We start from the raw sequence: 23,574 nt of genomic DNA, 5'->3' as shown, positions 1-23,574 counted from the left end.
CTCCCCACCAGGGACTGAGGCGGTGGGGGGGTTCCTCTAGGTGGACAACAGGCTCTTCCTGGTGCTGATATATTGCAGGGAGGAGGAGAAGGGAGACACCTGGGGGATTCTGTTGGCTCTGAAGTTCAAAAGAAGCTAAGTGTGTTTTTGAAAGTGAATGAATGAAGGGGTCATGAGCAGAAAGTGGGGTGCAAAGGGATTAGCAAGAGGGTGTCTGGTAACTGGAGACAGGGGACAGCCCAGGCCTGGATGCCAGCCTGGGCTCTGGCAACAAGAGTGACAGAAGTCCTCTGGTCTCAGCCAAGTCAGTGCGGAGGCAGGCAGCCCTGTGCATCATCTTGCGGCCATATCTGTGCTGTGGATAGATAAGAACCAAAGTGGGGAGGGCGAGGAGGTGGGAGGGGAAGAGCCGACCTCAGGCCTGTCCATCCTGGCCACATCCCAGAACCTTCCTCCTGGGCCCTGGGGACCCCAGACCCCAACCCTTCCCTTCCCTTCCTGCCCCCACCCGAGGCACCAAGGAATTACAGGCTTGGGAAAACTCACTCACCGGGGTCCTAGAGCTTCAGGGAGGTGACCCGGGGGATGTGGAAGAGCTGCGTCTCCTCCGAGCTGGTGGAGCTGCAGCATTGTCACAGGGCTGAGTGTGTGAGCCCCCAGGCCCAGACGCTCAGCCCCGACACAGGAACAAGCCCAGAGCCCAGAAGAGCAGAGTTCCCCAAAGCTATGAACAGTGGGTGTGTTGCAGCAAGAAGCCTTCGGGGCAGACACATGGAACAACTTTCTGGCCCCGGAGGCCCTCAGAGCATATGACTCTTCGGGGTTAGGCACAGGCTTCCCTGGCTTGGAGGGGTGTGTGTCTCAAGAAGTCGGGGTGGGGGCAGCAGGGGGCCGGGAAGGGCTCCTTCCTCAGCCCCTGGCCCCACCCCTAGTCCTGGCAGCCTCCTCACCTGAGGCGTTTCCGAATGGGATGGAAGTACTTGGAGGTCTTGACAGCAAAGACGATGCTGGGGATCAGGAAGAAGGTGCACCAGCCCAGGCAGAACCAGAAGGCGTTCTGGGACAGAGGATGTGGGGTCAGCATGCTGTACTGGGCAGCAGTGCTCTCCGGCATGGCTCGACACCCCCAGCACCCCACTGACTCAAAGAGGGGCGCAGGGACGCGACCTCAGGCCCGAGGGGAAGGACCAGGGTGTAGGCGCATGGTGCCCCCCCCGGCGGCCTCCCAGTCCATGAGCCCTGAGAGCTGGGGCAGGGCGCTCACCCAGGGGTCAGCCACCATGTCACACAGGATCACACGGCCATTGTCCAGGGCTCCAGAGAGGGGCTGGCAGGTGGCAATGTGCTGAGTCACCTGCAGTGTCAACATGAGGCAGCTACATGCCGGCACACCCAGACTCACGGGTGTCCAGAGAGAGGCTGACAGGGACGCGGGACGGGCAGTGAGGACCCGCTGACGTTGGCCTGTCGCTCACCTCCTGCACTTCCCACCCCATTCGCCAGCCTGTGTCAAGCCCCTGTTGGGTGCCCAGAGATGTCCTCCAAGTCACTCACACTGGAAGGCAACACATGTGCACACGCACAGTGCACTGCACACGTTCATACCCACACGCACAGTGCACTGCACACGTTCATACCCACACTCACAGTGCACTGCACACGTTCATACCCACACACGCATACAGACACACTCAGGGCTAAGCAAGACCCTCGGCCCAGTGGGAGCGGCAGACTGCCTGCAGAAGCTGTGCTCAGCAAGGGCCCCCGGAAGGAGGTGGACCCTGAGGGCTGCGCCAGCCTCAGACAGGCCAGCGAGGGGACCAGCATGAGGAAGGGCAGGGGGCCGAAGACAGCGTGTCCTAGAGAGCGACGCTGGCCAGTCCCAGCCCGGCCACGCTCGGGCCTCAGAGAAGGGCTGTGGCAGAGGTTGGGGGTGGGCAGAACTCAGCATCCAGATGCCAGGTTTGGGAGTTTGGGCCCAGGGCACCCCAGGGGCTCTAGGGGGCAGAGGAAGGGAAATAGATGGGAGCTTGCCTGAGGCCAGGAGGGTCTGCACACCCACTCACCTCCTCTCTCACCCAGGCCGTGTACTGGGAGAAGTAGCTCATTTCCCGCATCAGGAAACACTCACTTTCCTGCGAGGAAGAGAGGAGTCCCGGGCTGGTAAGAGTCCCAAGGCCAGCAGCCCTGTCCCCCATGTCTGGCACCATCAGGACAGGCTGAGCTGTCTTTCCTGGGAGCCCCCTGGTGAGGGAGCAGGGCTGGAGAATCCTAGGGTGTAAGGCCCTGTGCCTTAAGCACTCAGCTCACCTCCAACTCTGAGGCTGCCCCCTGTCCCTGCCCCACACCCCTCACTCACATTCCTCAGGATGTGGGTGGCCCGGGTTGGCAGCTCGCCTTTCAGGTAAGTGACTCTGTCCAGGACACCTATGATCTCTGACTGTGGGAGAGGAGAGAGGATCCATCAGGGAATGGCCACTCACTCACTTGTCCATCCATTAACTCAACAAACGACACACAACACACTCAACTTGGGAGCGGGGATGTTAGGCCCCAAGGACACAGAGGCCATATATGGTGGTCCCCAGGGGTCTGCCCACCCAGCCTCGTGTTCTCCCACCCCACCCTCCACCTCCACTCAGATAGATCAGAGCAGGCAAGGTTTTGAGTCAGCTGAACCCCCATGTCCTTCCTCCCGCTACTGCCCACCTGCCCCTCCTCAACCTCCCCAGCCCTCCCTGGCGGCCACCTGGAGATGTGGGGCAGAGGATGCCAGTGCCTGGACACTGAGGTTGAGTTTAGCCTGTGAAAGAGATCAGGGCTGGTTACGGGGAGGAGGGGTAGGAGGGAGGGTTCACAGCATCCCCCCTCCTCTGCCACGCCCCCTCTCTGCATCTCCTCTCCAGGTCCCCAGCAACCTGAGCGTCCAGACGTACCACAAGGCTCTGCTGCGGGAGGACCTTCTCCTGATGGAGGTGCTGGAGCCCTCGGGCCTCGTCCTGCAGCATCTGCCTCAGCGTAGCATTGCCCTGAAGGGAGGCAGATCAGAACGGCACTCTGCCCAGGCCAAGACAGCCTCTGCCAACACACCCTTCACCAAACTGCTCAACAAGACACACTGCAGGGCGTGGAAAGTGCTGGAATCAGAGGTTGGGCTCAGCAGGAAGCTCGTGGACCACATCTGGGTTTGGGGGCCTACCTGAGCCCAGGTTCCAAGTTCGGCCCTCCCTTGCTCTGCCCACCATGGGGGAGTGGGGAGAGCTGTCTGTGAGATGTCTCGAAGAGAATTTTTTAAACTCTCAATATTTATAAAGACAAAGTATTCTTTTTTCCAGTAGATTTTAAGCTTCTAGAGGCAACTGTAATGACATCTGATCCCACTGTCCTCAGAGCATCTGATCCTGCGGATGCTAAAAGCCATGTGCACCTAGTAATGCCTGCCCAGATGTGTGATGTCAGACATCAGACAGCATCTGATCTGAGGTGGGGGATAATCTACTTTAGAGATGAAGGCCCAGAGATGTAGAAAGATTTGCCCAAGGCCCCACAGCCAATTGGTGGTAGAGTCTGAGTCAGAACTGACTCTACAAAACTGACCCTCCACCCCAGTGAGGGGCCCAGGGTCTCAGCCCTCTGTGGTGGGGCCCTCAATCCCCTGCCTTTGCCCTCATCCCATCCCCAATTCATAAGAGACATGGGTTCAATCCCTGGGTTGGGAAGATCCCCTGGAGGATGGCATGGCAACTCACTCCAGTACTTTTGCCTGGAAAATTCCACAGACGGAGGAGCCTGGCAGGCTACAGTCCATGGGGTCACCAAGAGTCGGACACAACTGAGCGACTTCACACACACACACACCTCCCCAGGTCAGGCACTCTGCCCAGCCCTCTCCCTGGCTTCTGTCTCCAGCCGGCCCAGCAGGGTCGCGGCTCCCTTCTCACTTGGGTCTGCGACAGTCCCTCCAGCTCCTGGGCCAGCTTCTCCACATCGCTATTCACCACTGGCTTCTCGATCTAGAGATAAGACAGGAGAGGCCGAGAAGGGATGAGCCCCCAGCTCCCCAATCCTAGAATTCCCATTATTTTCGAAAGTACCCACACCAGCTAAGTCTACTGTAACAACACATCAGTCACAATGGGTTTGACCTGAGATTGTGAAATATATGAGACATTTTCCATTAGAAAAGAAAAAAAAAAAAAAAGTGAGGCACCCTCTGGTGTAACCCAACGGAGAGGCAACATCCCACGAGCCTTTGTAACAGCAGGGTTCAGGACCACGGACAGAGACACCTGTGGTTGGGTGGGGCGCATTCACTCACACCCCCCCACGCCCCCGGCCCTGGGGGGGTGGGGGTGGGGGTGGCACTCTGGGGCACAGGGTCTGGGGACATCCCCAACAGAAGAGGCCCCAGGGAAGTCAAGGGAGAGCAGACGGCCCAGATGAGGTGAGACGGTACCCCACCCCACCTCCTCTGTAGGCCCCGCTGATCTGCCAAGGCCTGGCCTGAGGTGCCCACTGCTGACCTCGACCAGGAAGCCAGGGTAGTGGATGTCCTCGAGCCCACTGCTCTGCAGAGCCTCCAGGTCCCGGCGGGCGGCGGGGCTCAGCAGGTCCAGATTCTGCACGTCCACTCTGAGCTTCTGCAACTCCTGCTGCAGCCTGACGGTGTACTGGGAGGGAGCGCGCAGGCTGGGGCCGTGCTCGGTGGCTGAGCCAGGACCCCAAAGCTGCTATCCTAGGTGAGGAGACCCCTCAAGGCCTTCCTTCTGTATATCGAGGACACTGCCAGCCCCAGACATGCTCCTCGCAGGTCTCTGCTCCCCGCTCTCCCCATCCCCAACTCTAACTCACCCACCAAGACTCAGCTCTCGTCCAGCACCTGTCTGGCTATGGGACAGCAACACAGACCTTCCAAGGTCACCCAGTAGAAACAGCTTCCTTAGCCCATCTTTATTATGTCACCTTGTATTAAGGTCTTCATAGCATGCTATTTACTTATTTAACACACAGTATGCTGTGTGCTTTGGGCTTCCCTGGTGGCTCAGAGAATAAGGAATCTGCCTGCAATGCAGGAGACCCAGGTTTAATCCCTGAATAGGGAAGATCCCCTGGAGAAGGGAATGGCTACCCACTTCAGTATTCTTGCCTGGAGAATTCCATGGACAGAGGAGCCTGGCAGGCCCTAGGGTTGCAAAGAGTTGGGCATGGCTGAGCAACTAACACACACACGCTATGTGCTTTGTTATATCACCAAGGATGCTATTTACTTATGTGGGTACTTGTTTATTGCCACCAGCCCCATGAGAATGGCATCTTGTCTGCTCAACTTTGTACCAAACCAGCAGTGTCCACAGCAGAGGTTCACACGTGACAGGTTCAGTACAAGCTTCTTGAATGGGTGAAAATGGATGAACGAATGAATGAATGGACACAGCATTTCTAAGATTTGTTGTTGTTCAGTGGTGTCTGACTCTTTGCGACTCTGTGACCCCATGGACTGCAGCACCCCAGGCTTCCCTGTCCTTCACTATCTCCTGGAAGTTGCTCAAACCCAAGTCCATTGAGTCGATGATGCCATCCAACCATCTCATCCTCTGTCGCCCCCTTCTCTTCTTGCCCTCAATCTTTCCCAGCATCAGGGCCTTTTGCAATGAGTCGGCTCTTCACATCAGGTGGCCAAATTATTTCTAAGATAGGGCAGTTTAAAAAGGGATTCGACATTTTCCAACCATTGCTGGGACAGATTTAAAGGGCATGAAATTCAGCCCCAAGTTTCACAGATGAGGAGCTGAAGCCAGGAGGGGCGTCAGAGGATGCAGCTCAGCCTATCTCTCCCCGTCCCCCACACTGCCTTCCTCAGGGGAGCAAAGGCCCATCCTCTCAGAGGCCAGAACCTTAGAGGTTTTAGGCATCAGTAACAGACAGGGACACGTGTCTCCAGATGGGCAGAGCCCTCCTGGGGCCCAGGAAGGCACACCTTGTCTTACTTATCTCTGCATCATCAGCTCACTATTACCTCCTTTGAGGACAAGTTCTGCTAAGGTCATATTTGGAATGTTGTCAGATGGCCCCCGAGGACTGCTCAGGCCCTCTGGACCTGCAGCTCTGCTATGACTTGGACCCCTTCCCTGGACCGGGGCTGAGAGCGCCCCCTCCTTCCCGTCAGCGGCGCGCAGGGCCCCGTCTCAGCGCCCAGGCCCCTCACAGAAGCCCTCCCTGGCCAGCTTTCAGCCTGCAGCCTCCCACCAGGACAGAGTCTGCTCAGATGACCTCCCATCTGATTAGAGATGCTGAGGGAAGAGGTGGCCACAGTGTGAGGGAAACCACCCCAGGGTTATACAGTTTAAGACATGGAGTTGGGACTGAAAATCTGGACCACTTGGCTATGCTATGCTGTGGGCTAGGAATGGATGGTGAATTCAAAAGGAGTTGGAAGGGGACTTCCCTGGCAGTCCAGTGATTAAGACTCTGCACTCCACATGCAGGGGGCACAGGTTTGATCCCTGGTTGAGGAACTAAGATCCCGCATGCCCCCTAGTATTGCCTAAAAATAAATGCATAAAAATAAAGAAACAATGAAAATGCCATGAAAAAAAAATAAAAGGGGCAGAAAATGCAAGTAGATACTTAAACAAATATTTTTTAAAAAGGAGTTGGAAGGATTCTGAAGAGGATGCAGAATCAGGAGTTAGCATCTTAGGAGGAGTGGAGGGAGGGCAGGAGGGGAATTTTTACAGTCTCTGTGCACCCTTGGGAGAATCACATTCACAAAGCATGTCTCCTCTCATGAAGTAGATTTTCCCTCTCTTTGTTCTAGAACTGTCTCTTTCCAGTGTGAATAAGTTTCTCCAGTTCTACACAGCAAGTTCTGGCAAAGTCCAATGGTTAGGGAACAGGCTGGTGGGGGGTCAAATCCTGACATCACCTATGGGCTCTGTAAGCTCAGGAGGGGGCTTGTGGGGAGCCCTGCTCTAGTGGGACCCAACGTCATCACCACCATTTTCACTGTCACACACACCCCCCCCCCAGCACTCCCCACTCCCAACTGGAGCATCGCAGCCAATGCCTGTCCCGGGTCAGGACACACACCCGAGTCCTCTGCCTCACTGTCACCACCCTGTCGGCGTTCAGTCTTCCTGGGAGCACAGCACTCTGAGCTGATCACAGCCTCCAGGCACTCATGCACCCACCCACACACTGTGGAGCCCACGCCTTCCCTGGGCTTTAGCCCTGGGCCATGCCCTGAGCTTGCACCTGGCTCTTCTGCCCCAGAGGCACCTCCATCGCTCTTGCGGACTTCTCAGGTTGAAGGAGAAGTTTCCTCCATAAAGGCAGGACCAAAAGAGAGGGGACCTGTAGGAGAGGGGGTCCCACTGTGTTCCAGAAGGCTGTCTCACCTGGCTGATATCCAGGTGCTTCTCCAGGTCATAGGAGTTGTTGAGCTGCAGGACAGTCCAGAGTGCGGCCCCTTGCTTGCACTGCCTGGGGACGGACACGGGCGGTGAGAGAAGGGAGGGCAGCTGAGTCATCCTAACGGGACACCCACCTTGGTGCCTCCTCACACCCCACCCCCAGCCCAGGCTGCCCACTCACTCATAGGCCAGGAGGATGCTGAGGTTCCTCTTCAGGCCAAGAAGTTGGGACAAGTTCATGGACGGTGGCAAGTTCCCTGGAGTGTCTACAAACTGGGGATGGGGCAGGAGGGAATGGGCTTGGAGCAGGGAGGAGGGGACAGGGCCGCCCCAGCTTCCCAGGGCCTGGCCCCCTGCCGCCCTGGCACGGCAGAGAATACACCCCTGTGACTTCAGCCCACACCTGCCTCTATCTCCAGTCACTCTTGGGCCCTAAATCCTGGCAGGGACTCCCTCCAGGAATCTCTAGGTGGGTGGCCAGCCTGCTCTTTGGCAGAGGATCTGGGCCAGCATCTCAGCTCACTTGCTCAGTGCAGTGGGGAACTGGGATCCCCAGTTCCCAGACTTAATGTTAGGAAACAGAGGGGCTCATGCCTGGGTGCCATCCCTCGCGGCCCCTGCCTGGGGCCTGGGCAGCCGCCCAGGGACTCTCTGGCTGTTTGCTCTTACTCCTTATTTACTGGTGAATTTCCGCCTCTCTTCTTAGCCGCCTCCATCATCCTTCCTGTCCCTTTCGCCCTCTGGCCCCCTCTGGCTCCAAACTTCCTTCTGAACCTCCAGCTCTACCCACGTCTCTCTCCATGTCCCTCTGGGCCCGAGGGCTAGGTAAGCCCACCTCGTACAGCTCTCCGCTCTCCCAGCTCTGGCACACCAGCGTCTGCACGTTGCCGCCCACCAAGAAGGTGGAGAAGACGAGGAGGATGAGGGGCACAGCCAAGAGGAAGCTGAAGCCCACGCCCCTGAGGAAGGTGGGGGACACGGTTGAGACAGGCTGAGCGCGGAGGATGCCCTGGACCGTGCTCTCCATCCCCATTCTGCCTCCCGGGGCCACCTTGGTCAGTGAGCCGGCCCCAGGGCAGAGCGCTCTGGGAGAGGACCTCAGAGGACGCAGCCTCCAGGGCAGCAGGAAGGACTCAGAACTGGTGACTGCCCCACCTCGTCCCGCCCCATCCCCCCTCCATGCCCTGGCTGGCAGCCTAGAGAGGGCAGCTGTTTTGCTGAAAGAACCAGGGCTTCAGGACGAGGGGGACACATGTATACCTATGGCTGATTCATGTTGATGTATGGCAAAAACTATCACAATACTGTAATTATCCTCCAATTAAAATAAATTAGTTAATTTTTTAGAAAAAGAGCCAGGGCTCCTGGTCTCTGGGCCAAGGGCACTTGCAGGTGGCCAGCTCCTGGCTCAGCCTCAACATGGCTACCTGGCATGGCCAGCCAGGACTCACCCACGGCTCACCAGCAGAGGCAGCCACCTATAGCATCTAAGTAGGACCCCTACACCATCCAGAGCTTCTTTATGAGGTAGGGACGGCTCCACGCCAGGGTTTGAAGCTTGGGGAGTGAAACGCAGTCTGGATTTCACTCACCCCTTGGGCCAGGCCCCTTTATGCAGTGCCCAGCCTGCAAAATTGAATGTGGCAGCCCTGGCCTTAGAGATGATCTAGTTCAGGGATGGCAAACAGATTCTATTTCTGGTGTCGCCTGCTAATGGCTGGACACTGGGTAAAGATGGATTCTGAGGCTCAGAGAGAAAAGTGCCCATTGATGATTATAGTTAGTAAAGTTGCCATTTCCTTCTCCAGGGGATCCTCCCAACCCAGGGATAGAACCCTCATCTCTTGCGTTGGCAGGCAGACTCTTTACTGCTGAGTCACCATTATTCACCTGGGCTGAGAGAGAAAGGCACCCATCAATTACTGTAGCTGCCACCAGTGGGGAAGGGGAAGTGCTTCTTTGCCATTCCTGCTGTAGGCCAACCCTTTTATACAAAGGACAGTGAAGCCCAGTTGGGTTATAATTCACCCAGGGCCATGCAACAAGTTGGCCCAGAGCCAGACCAGAGCTCAGTCTCTTGATCCCCAGGACCGGCTCCTGTAGTCACACTAGGAGCATGAGAAGAATGTGCCAGCCCGGTGGGCAGAGACGCTTCCCGTCTCCCCCAGCCTTTCTTACACCATGAGGAAGCGGGCTCCGGCTTCACCCTTGGCTTCCGAGTGGCTGGGGTCCTCTCTGGCAGATAGCCCCCAGATGCCCAGATTGAGGCCCAGCAGGTTACAGACCACCACGAGCAGGACCACCGAGCACAGCACGCAACCTGCAATCCACCTGCCGAGGAGGAGGTGGGCGTCAGGGAAACAGGCAGGGGCTGACTGAGGACCTACTGGCTGGGGGAGGTGCCTAACCCTGAGGCTGGAGCTTTACAAGTGACGGCCTATAGGGTCCTCAGGCTCAGATCCCCAGGGCACACAGCTAGGTCGGGGGCGTGGAGGCCCAATGAGTAAGGAGTCTAGGCTTAAATGGAGGCAGGGACTTAGTACAAGGAGTGCTGACTAGGGCTGGAAACTGGGCCCAGGGTGGCTGAGGACTGAACCATCCACCCCCTCCACCTGGCAGGTCTCCAGACACCTGTATCTCTCATATCTCTGCGCTTCCTCCAGGAAGGGGCGGCTGCTCTCTTCGACCTCTTCCAGGGCCTGGCTCCAGCGAGAAGCTGCCTCCCAGACTGGGAACGCTTCTCCCATTGTATTTAGGCCTCTGGGCTGCTCAGCCACCACCTTCTTCAGCTCTGTCCAAAGCAGCAGGGGCTTAAGGGATGGGAAAGATCCCCCAGGGGCCCAGGAAGGGGACAGACAGACAGGAGGAACATCTGGGATGCATATGGATGATCCAGCGGGCCTGCCCACCCCAGAGGGCAGCCTCCAGCCTCCCCCACCCCACTGTCCTGCTCCTTTCTCAACAAGCTTCTTTGGTAGGGGTGGGGTGGCGGGCATTCTGGACAGCCTGCCTGGCCCCTGGGCAGGCCCTCACCTCTGACCATGTCGGCCGTCTGCAAGGCAGCCAGGATTGGGAGGGCGTTGAAGGTGATGTTCTCCTGCCGGAACCAAACGAGGCTGTGCCTCCTGCTTTCCACCCAGGGGGCCCAGCTTGGGGGACCCTTGTTTCACCAGGTCCAGAGGGAGAGCATCCCTCCACGGTGCTTTCAGGGGAACGGGCTTCCTTTTGCTCTCTTGTCCTTCTCCCCTCCCTTGGCCAGGCTGACTCAACTCCCCCAAACATGGCTCCTTTCCGTCTCCACCCGCCTGCCCGGTCTGTTGCAGTAGACTCCAGTGTCTCATCTCTCCCAGCCATTCTGCACAGGACCCTCTGTTTCCCTCAAGTCCAGCTCCGGGCTATTCTTCCAGCCTCCAGTTCCACTTCCTTCCTCCTGGAATAGTTTGCTCTAGTCACCCAGCACAACTGACTCACCAGTTCCCCAACCCTGGCATTTTCCAGGCCCTGGGTCACAGATGCTGACTCACCCTGCACCCTCCCCCCACAGCCAGTCTCCACCCAGGAGAACCTGCCTGTTTTCTGGGGCTCAGGGTGTGAGCTTGCTCCCTAGCCATCCCCAGCCCACACCTCATGAGGATCCTAGCCCTTCCTTCTGAACTCCAGGCCTACTTCCCCCACCAGACTGTGCATGCAAGGACCTGCATCATGAGCCTCCAATCCAGAGTGCCATGTCGGAGGTGAGGCCCTAATTGGACCCAAGCCTGAGGTTCAACTGGGCTCCCACCCCAAAAGAGAGGAACTGAGGTCCCTCACTTCTGAGTTCCCAGGCAGGTGGGAGAGAAGGCAGGCAGAGCAGGGCAGGCACTCACCTCCCAGACCATGCTGTAGAAGTTGGCCTCCGGGACGTCTTTCAGCCAGTGTAGGACATGGCCCACGGAAGGCACCTGAAACGGTTTTTGAGAGGGGGTTGTTATGACAGAGTCCATGAAGAAGCCTGGGAGGGGTCCCTGGGGAAGGATGGGGGCAGACGCCTCTCAATACTGTGTCCTCACGTACACGATGGGGACCACCACAGCCCCGACAGCCCTGGGTGACAGTGAGAACTCAAGCTAAGTCAGGACTTCCCTGATGGTCCAGTGGTTAGGAATCCACCGCCAATGCAGGGGACATGCGTTCGACCCCTGATCTGGAAGATCCCACATGCTGTGGGCCACTAAGCCCATGCATGCTCCACAACAGGAGAAGCCACTGCAGCGAGAAGCCTGTGCACCACAGCCGGAGAGCAGCCCTCTCGCCACAACTAGAGAAGAGCCGGAGCAGAAACAAAGACCCAGCACAGCCAAGAATAAAAAAATAAACAAAAAAGAAGAAGTTAAGTCATGTGAGGCTTACGGCACAAGCCTGGTACAGGGTGATGGTCACTAACCCCAGGTGTGTGGAGAGAGGAGGGGCAGCTGGGGAAAGGGATCGGGTGTTCGCTTCAGAGGACACCCGGAACACAGGTTGCCCAGGGATGTCTGCAGCCGCGGGCAGAGCAGCCCCCTTCGCCCCAAGAGGACTCAGGCTTGGGCCAGCACCTGGCTGAAGTCTGCTCCCAGCTCCAGGGTGTGGCTTTTGTTCAGGGCCCCTGCACAGCCCTGGCAGTGGGGCTCCTGCAGCAGTGCCAGGAGGCGCTGCCGGTGCTCGTGGAGAGCCGGCGCCAGGGCATCCTGCCCCTCCTGCAGCTCCACAGAGGTGGCGTTCAGGCCTCGGAGGTGGTCCACGGAGACCTGCAGGGCTGAGAGACCCACATCCAGACTGAGGGGCCTCTGCTGCTACCAGCATCCTCAGAGGCCTTGGAGGAGGTCAGAGCAACCCAAGAGGCCTGGTGGTCCCTGGTCTCTGTAGTTGTAGGAAGCAGCCCCAGGGCACAGGAAGCCAGGTGTGGACAGAGAGTCCAGAAAGGCAGGGGTGGGGCCCAGTGAGGTGGCAGGAGAAATGTGGGGCTGGGCCCGCAGAGACACTCACCCTGGCCCAGGCTGAGCACTGAGGCCAGCGCCTCATACACGGTGCTCTTGAGCTGGGAGTGCATCGCCTTCCCGATGCTGCTGCCGACACCTGCAGAGCACAGGGCAGTCTGCAGGGCGGCCCCGGGGCCCCACCCTCCCCCCGCCCTCCCCCTCCTCCCCTTGGCCTCTCGGGGTGCTCCGCAGTGGAGTGAGTGCCACGCCGCCTGGCTGGGCCGGATCCCCACCATCTCAAGGGCGTGGATGAGGGGATGAGAGGCCCCCACGGCAGAACCCAGCCCAAACCCTCACCATTCAGTTCCTCCAAGACTTGCTCCTGAGGAAGTGAAAACTGCTCTGCCACAGCCTGCAGCTCCTAGGCAAACACAGGGCCGGAGGCTGCTCTTCCCCATCATGGAACAGCCCGGCTCCCATGCCTTCCCCGGCCCCTCCTGCCCACCATCCCCGCACCTGGGCGTCCATCCTCAGAATAGCAAGTGTGGTTATGAACGCGACTCCCCAGCAGGGGGCAGTCAGGTGCACGCTGGAAGAGGCACCCTTTCTAACGTGCGGGCTAAGCAGGAATTTGCAGGCCCCACCCTGCTCGGTCCCGTCCACCCGGGGGCGTGTGGGGGTGAGGGCTACTCGGTGCTCACCTGGGGGACCTCGGAAACCAGGCCCCGGAGGCTGAGCAGAGCCTCCGGCACAGCCGCGGCACTGGGGCCCATCTGCTCGTGCATGTGCTGGTTGGTGACAAAGGCAGTAACCACACCGATCCTGCGGGGGTGGGGGAGAGGGAGGGGGGCTGCTGGCTGGATGCCCTCGGCCCTCGGGCCTCGGCCCACGCCCCCCGCCTGCCCTGGGCGCCCCTCACAGCAGCACGAGGGTGGTCAGCAGCAGGAAGGTCATGAGGACACCACGCTCGCAGGCCATCGTCTTGTGCTCCATCTTCACTCGACCCCCGCAGCGCCGGCGGCAGCGCAAACAGCAGAAGCAGAGCCCGGCGGTGGGCATCGCCAGCAGGTAGAGGCCGGCGATCACGGCGCACACCACGTAGCCCGCCTGGTACCGCAACACCTGGGCCAGCGGCGAGGCATGAGGGGCTGCGCCGACCCTCCCCCCCAGCCCTCTGCCGGCTGACATCAGAAGGTGGGGGGGTGGGGGCGGCAGGGGCACCTTGCCCACGTCGCCTATCTCCTTGTGAGGGGCACCATGTCCTTATTGTTATTTGTTGTTGTTCAGTCGCTAAGTCATGTCTGACTCTCTGTGACCCCATGGACGGTAGCCCGCCAGGCTTCTCTGTCCATGGGATTTACCAGGGAAGAATACTGGTGTGGCTTGCCATTTCCTTCTCCAGGGGATCTTCCTGAGCCAAGAATCAAACCTGCGTCTCCTGCATCGGCAGGCAGGTTCTTTACCACTGAGCCACCTGGGAAAGCCCCATATTGTTATTTACCATCTTACAAATAAGGGAAGGGAAGTCCAGGGAGTTGGGGCTCCCTGTCCCAGGTGGCGCTAGTGGTAAAGAACTCACCTTCCAATGCGGGAGTCATAAGAGACTCTGGTTCGATCCCTGGGTCGGGAAGATCCCCTGGAGGAGGGCATGGCAACCCACTGGAGAATGCCGTGGACGGAAGAGCCTGGTAGACTACAGCCCATAGGGTCGCAGAGCTGGACGTAACTGAAGCAACTCAGCGCGCAGGCACGCCAACCCCACAGCCACTTAAGGGCAGAGCTGTGGTTTGCAATCAGGTCCGCGGACTGCTTACAGAAGCGAGGAAGTTGTGCCTGAAGCCCACCCTGGGGGTCACCAGCCAGGTGTGCTCGGCTGAGAAGGGCTGTCTCCTCCTGCCCCAGATGCTCACACCTGAACGCCCTCCCGCAAGCCGCCTGCACGCTCACCTCATCCACCTTCACAGAGGCCGGCTCTTTCAGCAGGGTCTTTATGAGCTCTGGGGAAAGAGTCAGGCTGAGTCCGGGCAGCGGCCCTGCCTGTGTCCACCCCCACTGCCAGGCTAACCCTCTCCGGAGGGGGTCCTCCCATCACCCGGCACCCTCGGGGAAAGCAGTGTCACCACAGACCAGTGCCCACCTACCCTGGCCTCCGCAGGGCTGCAGGAGGGTATGTCTGAGGGCAGGCCTGGCCCACCCCTCCCTCTGGGCCCCCAGGTAGGAGAGCCGGAGGAAAGCTGGTTAAGAGCAGAGAAGGGGCCTGGTCTAGCAGCCCTCCCCGCTGAGTTAGGGACAGGCTGTGGGTTGGGGAGGGGTCTGGCCGGCCCTCCTGGTCCTTGCAAGCTCCCCACGACACCAGTCCCAGAGAAGACCTCAGCCGGCTCTTTGAGAACTTTGAATGTATCTTCCTCTACTTTAGGGCCGAGAAACGCAGGCTCAGAGAGGAACAGGGGCTCGCCCCAGGTCACTCAGGAAGGTGATGCTCTGGGAGCTTCTGGGGAGGAAGGTGGGGGTGCGGAGAGCTGGGGACCCTGCCCTCCAAGTGGCTGCCGGGGGTGGGTTAAGATGAGGCTGGGGACCCCACGCGTCCAGGCTCATCCGGGGCAGGGGCGCACTCACCCGCGGGGAAGGGGTTGAGCTGCACCGCTGAGAGGAAGCTGCGTACGGTGCCGTACAGCGAGTCCAGGGGGCCAGGGGCGCGGGCGCGAGGGGCCAGCCAGCGGGCCCTGGCCGCCGGCGCGAAAGCCAGGCGCTCCGCCGGGCCGAGCGCCCTGCAGCCCGACGCGCCCGCCCCCGGGAGGGTCAGCACCATCCCCAGGCCCAGGCCCAGGAGGGCCGCCGGGAGGTCGGGCGCGCGCACCATGGGGTCGGCCGGTAGGCTGCGGGTGGGCGGACGGGACTCAGGGAGCCGAGAGTGCCAGCGGCGCGCGGGGCAAGCCGCGCATCCTTCGCCCTTCTCCGTCCCGCCGCTCTCTGCTCTCCAAACCTGCCCGACAGGTTTGGGCTACCTGGGCACCCGCCCGCCCGTGCGCGGCCGGGCCAGGGGTGGAGGCCTGGGCTGGGGGTGGGGTGGGGTGGGGTGGGGGCAGGGCCTGCTCCGGACCCGCCCCCAGCCGCCTCGGGTGGGAGCCTGGGTGCCCTCTGCCCTGGCCACACGCTCTTGGGAGGGCTTAGCCTCCGAGCTGAGTGGGGGCGCGCACGTCAGTACCTCTGGATTATGGAGGATGGCCCAATTTCAACCATTATATTCAGTGCCCAGACTCAGAAGCCAAATTTGGAGCCTGGGAAAACAGCCATCAGGTGAAGGACTGCAAGGGGTGGCAAGCCCAGCCACCCGGGCCCAGGAGCCAGGTTCCTCTCTCAGCTCCCCCTCGGGCCTGTTCTGTTGGCTCCAGCCATGCCTGCGCCCATGCCAGGTCAGTCCGGAGCAGAGAGGCCACAGGCTTTGTCCAGGGAGGCTCTCTGACGAGTCACTCAGATGGGTACAATCCCTTGGGAGGGTGAATCCTGGCAAAGGTGTGCCCTTTAGCCCAGCAATGCCCCATCCAGTCATCGCCTGAAAGAATTGTCAAGAATATGCCCAGAGATGTGTCTGCACAAGCTTCTGCTTTGTCAGTGGCTGTGAGCCCAGTACGCAGAGGGTGCCCACAGCTGAGCAGGTTGGAGGAAATATTTGCTAAATGGATGGATGTTCCTGGCAGCATTATTCACAATCCCGGAAACAGCCCTGATGGCACTATCATTGGGTGGTGGAGAAACTGGCAAAATGAGCATCTCACACAGTGGGCTGTCAATAAAGAAAATGATGTGAAAATGGCTCTTTTGAAAGATACTCAGTGTCTTAACAAGTGTGAGTAGCTGATGACAAATAGCTGGGTACCTGGACTGAAGGCATAAAACCATGATCATCTCCAAGTGGAACCTCGGGCAATTTCTAATTCTCTTCTACTCACCTGCACTTACTAATGTGTGTGCAACAAACATGCGTTACTCATGTTCAAAGAAGTATGAGAAGTTTGTGAGTGGCCATGGCAGCCACCACGGAGCCCTGGAAGGAGAGGATGCACCTGTCCGTGGGACTCCCCAGCTCAGGCTTGGTTTGCGGTGTGTGTGAGGGGAATAGGGGTTCGGGCTGCTCACGGGGGTCTATGGTAGAGAAGTGACTCAAATTTTATTTTTTTTCTTTTAAAAAATATCTATTTACTTGGCCATGCCAGGTCTTAGTTGCAGCATTCGGGATCTTCCATCCTTGCTGCAGCATGTGGGATCTAGTTCCCTGATTGGGCTCAGAGTCTTAGCCACTGGACCACCAGGCAAGTCCCCTGAAGTGCCTTAAGCTTAAGCCATGACTGGGCCTGCAGCAGAGCCCCAACTAGACCCATTGCTATCCCTGCAGAGCTGGGGGTTAAGAGGGTGCAGTTGTGGAAAGAATAGCCTAGTTAATAACAGGGTGCAGACAGGAAATGGAACCTCATCAAAGAGTGACTCAGAGATGAGGATCAGGGCTACTTGGGGAATGGACTGGGGTGCCCTAGCTCCTTGGATCTGGAAGGAGGGGTGTCCAGGGCCATCACTGACCCCTGGAGCCCAATTGCAGCTGCGGAGGGAGGCCTCTGACTGCTCCGCCCTGTAACTGTGTCAAAAAGCTAAATGCAGGCTGTGCTCACCCTTCCCATCTGACTCATCTGAGCTTCACACCTGAGCTGGGGACACCAAGGCTGCCATCAGGAAGGGCTGGTCCCCCCAGAGCCTGCCTGCTCACCCTCACTCTCCTCCTCCAATGTGAGCTGCTAGAAGGAGCGACTTCCCTGGCCATCACTTTCTAACTTGAGTCCTGCCGCCAGTAGGATGGAAATAACCCCTTCCCGGCTTGGTATAACCCTCCTGTGCAGTTTTGGTAACTGCCATTTAGGCTTTTCTGCGTGCTTTGACTTGGGTGCGCCAGCAGCAGGAAAGCTGAGGTCCTAACCCCCTGGGGAGGAGTAGAAACCCTTGGGGCTTTGGGAAATTAGCAGCCCAGACCCCCATGTCCTGGCTCCTCACCCACCCCTCTCCTAACAATTATTATCAAGCTAAGTTTCCTGTGTCTCTAACAAAAACACTGCACTTTGAAGATAAGAGTCTTCCCAGTTGGGACTTCTTTCTTGGTCTAGTGGCTAAGACTCCATGTTCACAGTGCAAGGGGCCCAGGGTTTGATCCCTGATTGGGGAACTAGATCCCGCAGGCCTCACCTAAGACCCATTGCAGCCAAATAAATAAATAAAAATTTAAAAAAAAAAGTTTCCCCAAGAAAAAGCAAAACATACCAAGCCTCCTTTTTAGGGTAGGGCGAGGAGGGTTGATTAAGACACTGAATTTGCCTATTTGATAGGTGAACCAAGTGAGGCTCGGAAGCAGGAGGGACTGTGCCAAGGCAGTGGTCAAGCCACGAGTCTCCCTCCTGAGCCAGATCCTGATGAAGCAATCTAAACAATCTATCGTCAGACCGGCTGGTGGCCCGAGTCTCCTCCCCTCCCCCAGGCCCACCAAGGAGAGCAGGTGAGGCTCAAGGGGTTGGCCCTGGGTGCTGGGCAGAGGAGGAGAGGAATTTGCTGCTATAATTGAATTCCTAGGAGGAGCAGACCAAGCAGGCTGTGTGGGGGCTGGGCCTCTGGGCCGCAGGGTTATCCCTGCAGCAGTCTCTAAGGCTGCGGAGCTGGCAGGCGGGGGCTACAGGGCTTCTAGAATCAGGAAGAGGGTCCAAAGGAGGTTCTGTCCTGCTGCCCCTTGTAGTCACACCTTTCTGGGCACACCTGCATGCCCCTTCCTCCTGCTATCCCTGGGACCCGCTCCCATCCATGGAGATTCCTTCGTTGATCTGGGATCGACTGACCCTCATTACCTTGGGAATATTTCTGGAGCCACTTCCCTACACTTGACCTCACACATCGTCAGAAGTTGATCGTTCCCAAATCTCACAGGCCTTGAGGTTGGGGAGGTGGAGACCTGAGAGGGCGTAAGGGGGACCTTTGCCATGATTCACAAAGCAGCTGGGCCCAAGGATACCAGGGGGCCCTCTGGCTGCCTCATGCCGCCTGCCCTGGAGACGGAGAGGGAGAGGAATGTACATCGAGGAAGCAGCAGACGGAGCGGGTCCCCCTCCTTCCCACCTCTGGGGTCTGTCTGCTGCCCTGGGCTGATGCTGTCTGTGCTTGGTCGTGTCCCCGTCTCTGCAACCCCGTGGTTGCCTGCCGGGCTCCTCCATCCATGGGGTTTCCCAGGCACAAACACTGGAGTGGGTAGCCATCTCCTCCTCCAGGGGATCTTCCTGACCCAGGGATCAAACCCGCGTCTCCTGCATTGCAGGTAGGTTCTTTACCGCCGAGTCGAAAGGGTTGTAAATAATCCCCGGGGGCAGATCAGCGAGGTCAGAGCACAACACTGCCTCAGTTAACCCTCTTTTGATGGCAAGAATCAGAGACCCACTTAGAGATTTTAAAAGTGAGCATTTATTATAGGGACACAGGGCATTTGAGGAGCCCACGCACGGGAAGTGGAGCTGGGCCTCAGGAGGGCTGGGGGCCGAAACAGGAAACCACTGAGTGCTCCTGCTCTGTCTCAGATGGTCTCTGGTCAGGGACCTCCCCCACTGCACACTGGCCAGGGATCAGACCCACAGGGCAGAGAAGGCTGTCCTGCCAGCCCAAGGCTACCTGTTCTCCCAGATCTGCTGGTGCCAGAGACCAAAGAACCACAAGCCACATCCTGAACTCAAGCAGCGAGACAGTGACGGTGCCAACCTGAAACAGCCTCCCCCAGGCCACCGTGGTCCAGCCCAAAGAGAGACCCCCTAGAGGTGCCATTTCTTCCCGTTGGGTGCTCAGGACAGCAGCACGGAGCAGACCCCCAGGACCTCTGTCTTCACCCTGAGTCTCCCCTTGGACACGTTCCATCCAGGTGCCCAGCAGTTCAAGGACAAAAATCTTAAAGAACTAGATCTTATATTGTATCCAGGAAGAAGTGGCTCCACCCTCTGTCCCCACCATACAGCTCTGCAAGGACACAGGCTTAGGAATGGAGGGCTGGAGGGGGGGGTTAGGCCCCAAAGATAAGCCCACCCAACCATGACCAGGAGATGAGCTACGTCATGGAGAGTGGGGAACAAACAATACCTAAAGTTTACAGGGAGTCTTTCCTGGTGGTCCAGTGGTTAAGGCTCCACGCTCCCAATGCAGGGGGCCCAGTTTCGATCCCTGCTCAGGGAACTAGAGCCCACATGCTACAGCTAAGAGCTCACAACTAAAGATCCGGCATGCACCTAACACCCAGCCAAATTAATGGTTTTAAAAAAGATTAAAAAAAACCCCGATAAAGTCTACAGGGAAGTTTCACGCGACATGTTGCCTGCTTAGAATCAGAATCTGTCTCCTGCTTGATGCTGACTGCATGGAACTGGGGAGGAAAGCTGTGTGGTCCTGATGACAGACAGAAGATTCCAAAGAATCTCCATCCACTGGACTGGGGTGGCGGGGGTGGGGGGTGACTGTTGAGCATGAAATGGCGCGGGAGAACTGAAGTAGCCATTTCACAGATTCCTAGATTCATAACTGTTTGTGGAAACAAAAAAGACCACGATGGACCAGCTGACCGCAAGGGAGCGTGAGCCAATAATGAGGTTAGACAGCTGAGATGCCCTCTCAGGGCCCCTCCCAGCAGCATTTCCCCGTTTCCATGCAGCTCCTACATCCCCAGGCTGACGATGGGCTGAATGAGCTGGGGGCCCCCAGACCCTGGGTGAGGACACAGGAGACCCCTGAAACCTGAGAGGTCACAGGCACTCCTGCACTCCCACAGCCAGCCCCGCGGAGGTGAGTCTGCAGCAACCACCCTCAGGAGGCAGGATGCTGTCTGCAGGAAGTGGCAAGTTGCTCTTCTGAGCTCTTTACTCATCTTAGAAGAAAGGAAGGTCTTTCTTCTCTGGATGATTTACAGGTAGAACTGCCCTCGCTCTCATTTCATTGTTGTTCAGTTGCCAAGTCATGTCCGACCCTGCGACGCATGGACTGCAGCACGCCAGGCTTCCCTGTCCCTCACTATCTCCCAGAATTTGCCCAAGTTCATGTCCATTGAATCAATGATACCATCCAACCATCTCATCCTCTGTCACCCCCTTCTCCTCCTGCCCTCAATCTTTCCCAGCATCAGGGTTTTTTCCAATGAGTTGTCTCTTTGCATCAGGTGGCCAAAGTATTGAGGGCCATTTCATTAGAGAAGTTCAAATCCAAAGTGAGGGCTCGCCAAGGTATGCATTGATGCTGATTAATGCAAGTACCACAAAACAAAGTGTGGACATATTCACCTAGGAGTGTGAATTACACAGCAGTTCCCAGGTGGTGCTAGTGGTAAATAATGCTCCTGCCAATGAAGAAGGCATAAGAGACACAGGTTTGATTCCTGGGTCGGGAAGATCCCCTGGAGGAGGGCATAGCCACCCACTCCAGTATCCTTGTCTGGAGAACCCCATGGACAGAGGAGGCTGGTGAGCTACAGTCTATGGGGTCCCAAAAAGTTGGACACAACTGAAGCGACTTAGCACACACTGTGCTCCTAAAACACAAGGAAGCCACGTAAAACTGTGGGGCTTCTGAGTCATGTGTCCTCACCTGAAGTGATGTCAGCTTCTCTTTTTAAAAAATAATTGTATTTATTTTTGGCTGTGCTGGGTCTTTGTTGCTGTGAAGGCTTTTCTCTCATTGTGGAGCGCACGGACTGTTCTTTGCGGTGCAGGGGCTTCTCGTTGTGGCATCTCTTGTTGCAGAGTGGGGGCTCTTGGGGCGCCGGGCTTCAGTAGTTGTGGCCCCCAGACTCTAGAGCACAGGCTCGATAGTTGTGGTGCATGGGCTTAGCTGCCCCATGGCCTCTGGGATCCTTCCAGACTAGGGATCAAACCCGTGTCTCCTGAATTGGCAGGCAGATTTTTTTTTTACCACTGAGCCACCAGGGAAGCCCTGTAATGCCAGCTTTTGAGGAATGGGGATAATGGCAAAAGCACTCATTCCCATGAGAGACCTTCTCTTCCTCCTAAGGTGCAAGTCCTGAAACTTCAGTGCGAACTGGGCTTTTCAGGGCTGCAAAGGGAGCTGTCATCTGCACAGGAGCCTTGGGCTCAGCCAGCAAGAAGAGCAGAGACAAGACTGGGGGTGGACTAGGGGGTCTCAACAGGCTGCTGATGCCCCAAGCTGAATCACCTGCAGAGGCCTGGGTTGCAAATCTCCAGGGGTGGCGCTCAGGTCACTGTGGGTTCCTGCACTCCCGGGGGTTCTGATGGGCTGAGAGTGACCCGAGAGCCACTGCCATGGGTGGTCCCAGCCCCCCTCACAGGAGTGCAGCCCTTATCCTCACGCACTCAGGAGATTTCCTGCGGGGACACAGGGAGGGGGTGTCAGGACTCTACCCCTGCCCGCGGCCATCCCCACCTTCTGCACCCATTGTAACCGCTGAGCCAGGCTTCCGGGACCACATCAGTGTAGGTGGGGAGACTACATGTGAGCAGCCATTCTCAGGGTGTGGGGGGGGGGGCAGGAAGAAACTGGGGGACAAGAAGGAGACTGGCCCCACAGAACCACCTTTTGGGAAGCCTGCAGTTCCTTGTGGGCTGGCTGGGATTTGGGGGAGTAACACCCGTCCCCAGGACGTTTGGAGATGGGGAGACTTCCCTGCCAAGGCCCAGCCTCTGGGGCTCCTTAGGGGGCTTCCGGGGGCCAGCGAGGCCACAGTGAGCTCTTCGGGGCCACAGTGAGCAGGCAAGAAAGAAGACGAGTCAGTGATCAAAGCAGGGGTCCCTACCTCGCTCCAGCTGGTCCTTCAATGCAGAAGGGCTTTATCAAGATGACAGAGGGGCGCAGACAACGGAAGCCTTTGTTTTCTAAATGCAGAAGATGGTGGGCCAGTGCCGCCTCTGAACACACAGGAGGGCGAAGGGGTCTTTCCCAAACACAGAGGTGAGTGGACCAGCACCGTGGGGACGCAGAGAACCCAGGAGCAGTTCCTTCCAAAGGGCTATGGAGCAGTGACTCCAGATGCAGAAGCTGGCAGAACAAGCCAGGGAAGTGGCCCGCGGAGCTGTGCCTACGTGTTCAGACAATGGCGGGCAGTGCCATCGAACACAAAGGACATCTCAGCTGTGTCTTTAAAACACACTGGACAGTGGGGCGGGAACTGTCGGCCAAAAAATATAGTCACAACCTGAAAGCAGGGAGTTATTTTATTTGGTGGGAATGTTTAGGACTCCGAGTCCGGGAGAGTAACTCTGAGAAAACTGCTCCCAGGAAGCAGGAGGGGAAGATGGGCTATACACAAGTTTGCAATAAAGGTAGCAGGTAGTCTGAACATCAAAGATCAGGTATCAAGTTAAGGAATTTAGCATTCTGTGTATGGGAAGATACAAGCCTCTGAGCTCAGTGAATTCATTCCTTTCACATGCACCTCAGCTATCTGGGGCCAATTCTGTTTCCTTGTTTACTTTGCTTCTTGTATCCCCCCAGTTCTTCAGCAATCACCATGCAGGAGGGTATGGGGGCTGGGGGTGTGGCGGGGGGTGGAGTGGCAGTATCCGCTGGATCCCAGTTTTGGGAACCCTCATTCACATTTGGAGGCCAGAAATTGCTGAGAGCTGTGACATTTTTTTGTTTATGGATATGGCATGAGAGATTTTCACTTCACACCCCCTTAAGCCACGAGAGTGGCAGTCATGTCCTAACACCAGAGCCCGTGGAGCAGAGGCTTGGGATGCACAGGGCGGGGCTCAGCGCCTCCCACGCTCGGAGCGGGCAGGAGGACCAGTCCGGACGCAGAGGGTGATGGAGCCCTGCTGAAAGAGGAGCGGTCCGTGGAAAGGCAGTGGGGCCGTGCCTTTCACCATAGACGACAGGCGAGCGTCAGCTTCCAACAGAGAGGAGAGGGCGGCGGGCCTCAGTCTGGGGCCCCCATTTCCCAGCCGGCCGCCAGTCTTGGGCAGATTGTATTGGCTGCTCTCTACTCCCCACAGGTGGGACCCTCAGCCAGCTGCGGTTGTGGGATCCTTCCCATGCTGACGTCCCCATCTATCATATTTCTTCTGCCTCTTCCACCTGGCTGCTCAGCTCTTCTGCTTCCCAGTCTGTGATTAGGAACTCACACCTGAATGTTCCAGGACTGGCTTTCTATCTTCAAGCCAGATGATTAGTGACCTTAATTACATCAGCAAAGT

General features: G+C 57.8%; 1 protein-coding gene across 2 annotated transcripts; it reads right to left on the bottom strand.

Moving 5' to 3' along the window:
* Positions 1-259: 259 nt before the first annotated feature.
* On the bottom strand, positions 260-15,209 carry PROM2 (prominin 2). 2 transcript variants are annotated; one of them, XM_070474134.1, is made up of 24 exons: positions 14,966-15,209; positions 14,297-14,346; positions 13,269-13,471; positions 13,051-13,171; positions 12,707-12,770; positions 12,417-12,506; positions 11,987-12,186; positions 11,279-11,353; positions 10,446-10,509; positions 10,044-10,203; positions 9,591-9,743; positions 8,248-8,371; positions 7,594-7,685; positions 7,398-7,482; positions 4,524-4,670; positions 3,942-4,013; positions 2,937-3,029; positions 2,750-2,803; positions 2,360-2,440; positions 2,067-2,135; positions 1,265-1,354; positions 951-1,057; positions 551-621; positions 260-350 (listed from the first exon to the last, which is right to left on the bottom strand). In XM_070474134.1, the coding sequence occupies exons 1-23, from the start codon at positions 15,207-15,209 to the stop codon at positions 558-560; spliced, it is 2,502 nt and encodes an 833-aa protein (XP_070330235.1). In that variant the 3' UTR covers positions 260-350; positions 551-557. The 2 variants fall into 2 exon arrangements, with proteins under 2 accessions (XP_070330235.1, XP_070330230.1); XM_070474129.1 differs by having other exon boundaries at positions 267-355.
* Positions 15,210-23,574: the final 8,365 nt, after the last annotated feature.

Source organism: Odocoileus virginianus, chromosome 2, assembly GCF_023699985.2.
Source record: "Odocoileus virginianus isolate 20LAN1187 ecotype Illinois chromosome 2, Ovbor_1.2, whole genome shotgun sequence".
NCBI lineage: Eukaryota > Metazoa > Chordata > Mammalia > Artiodactyla > Cervidae > Odocoileus > Odocoileus virginianus.
This window is presented reverse-complemented; position numbering and strand designations above follow the sequence as displayed.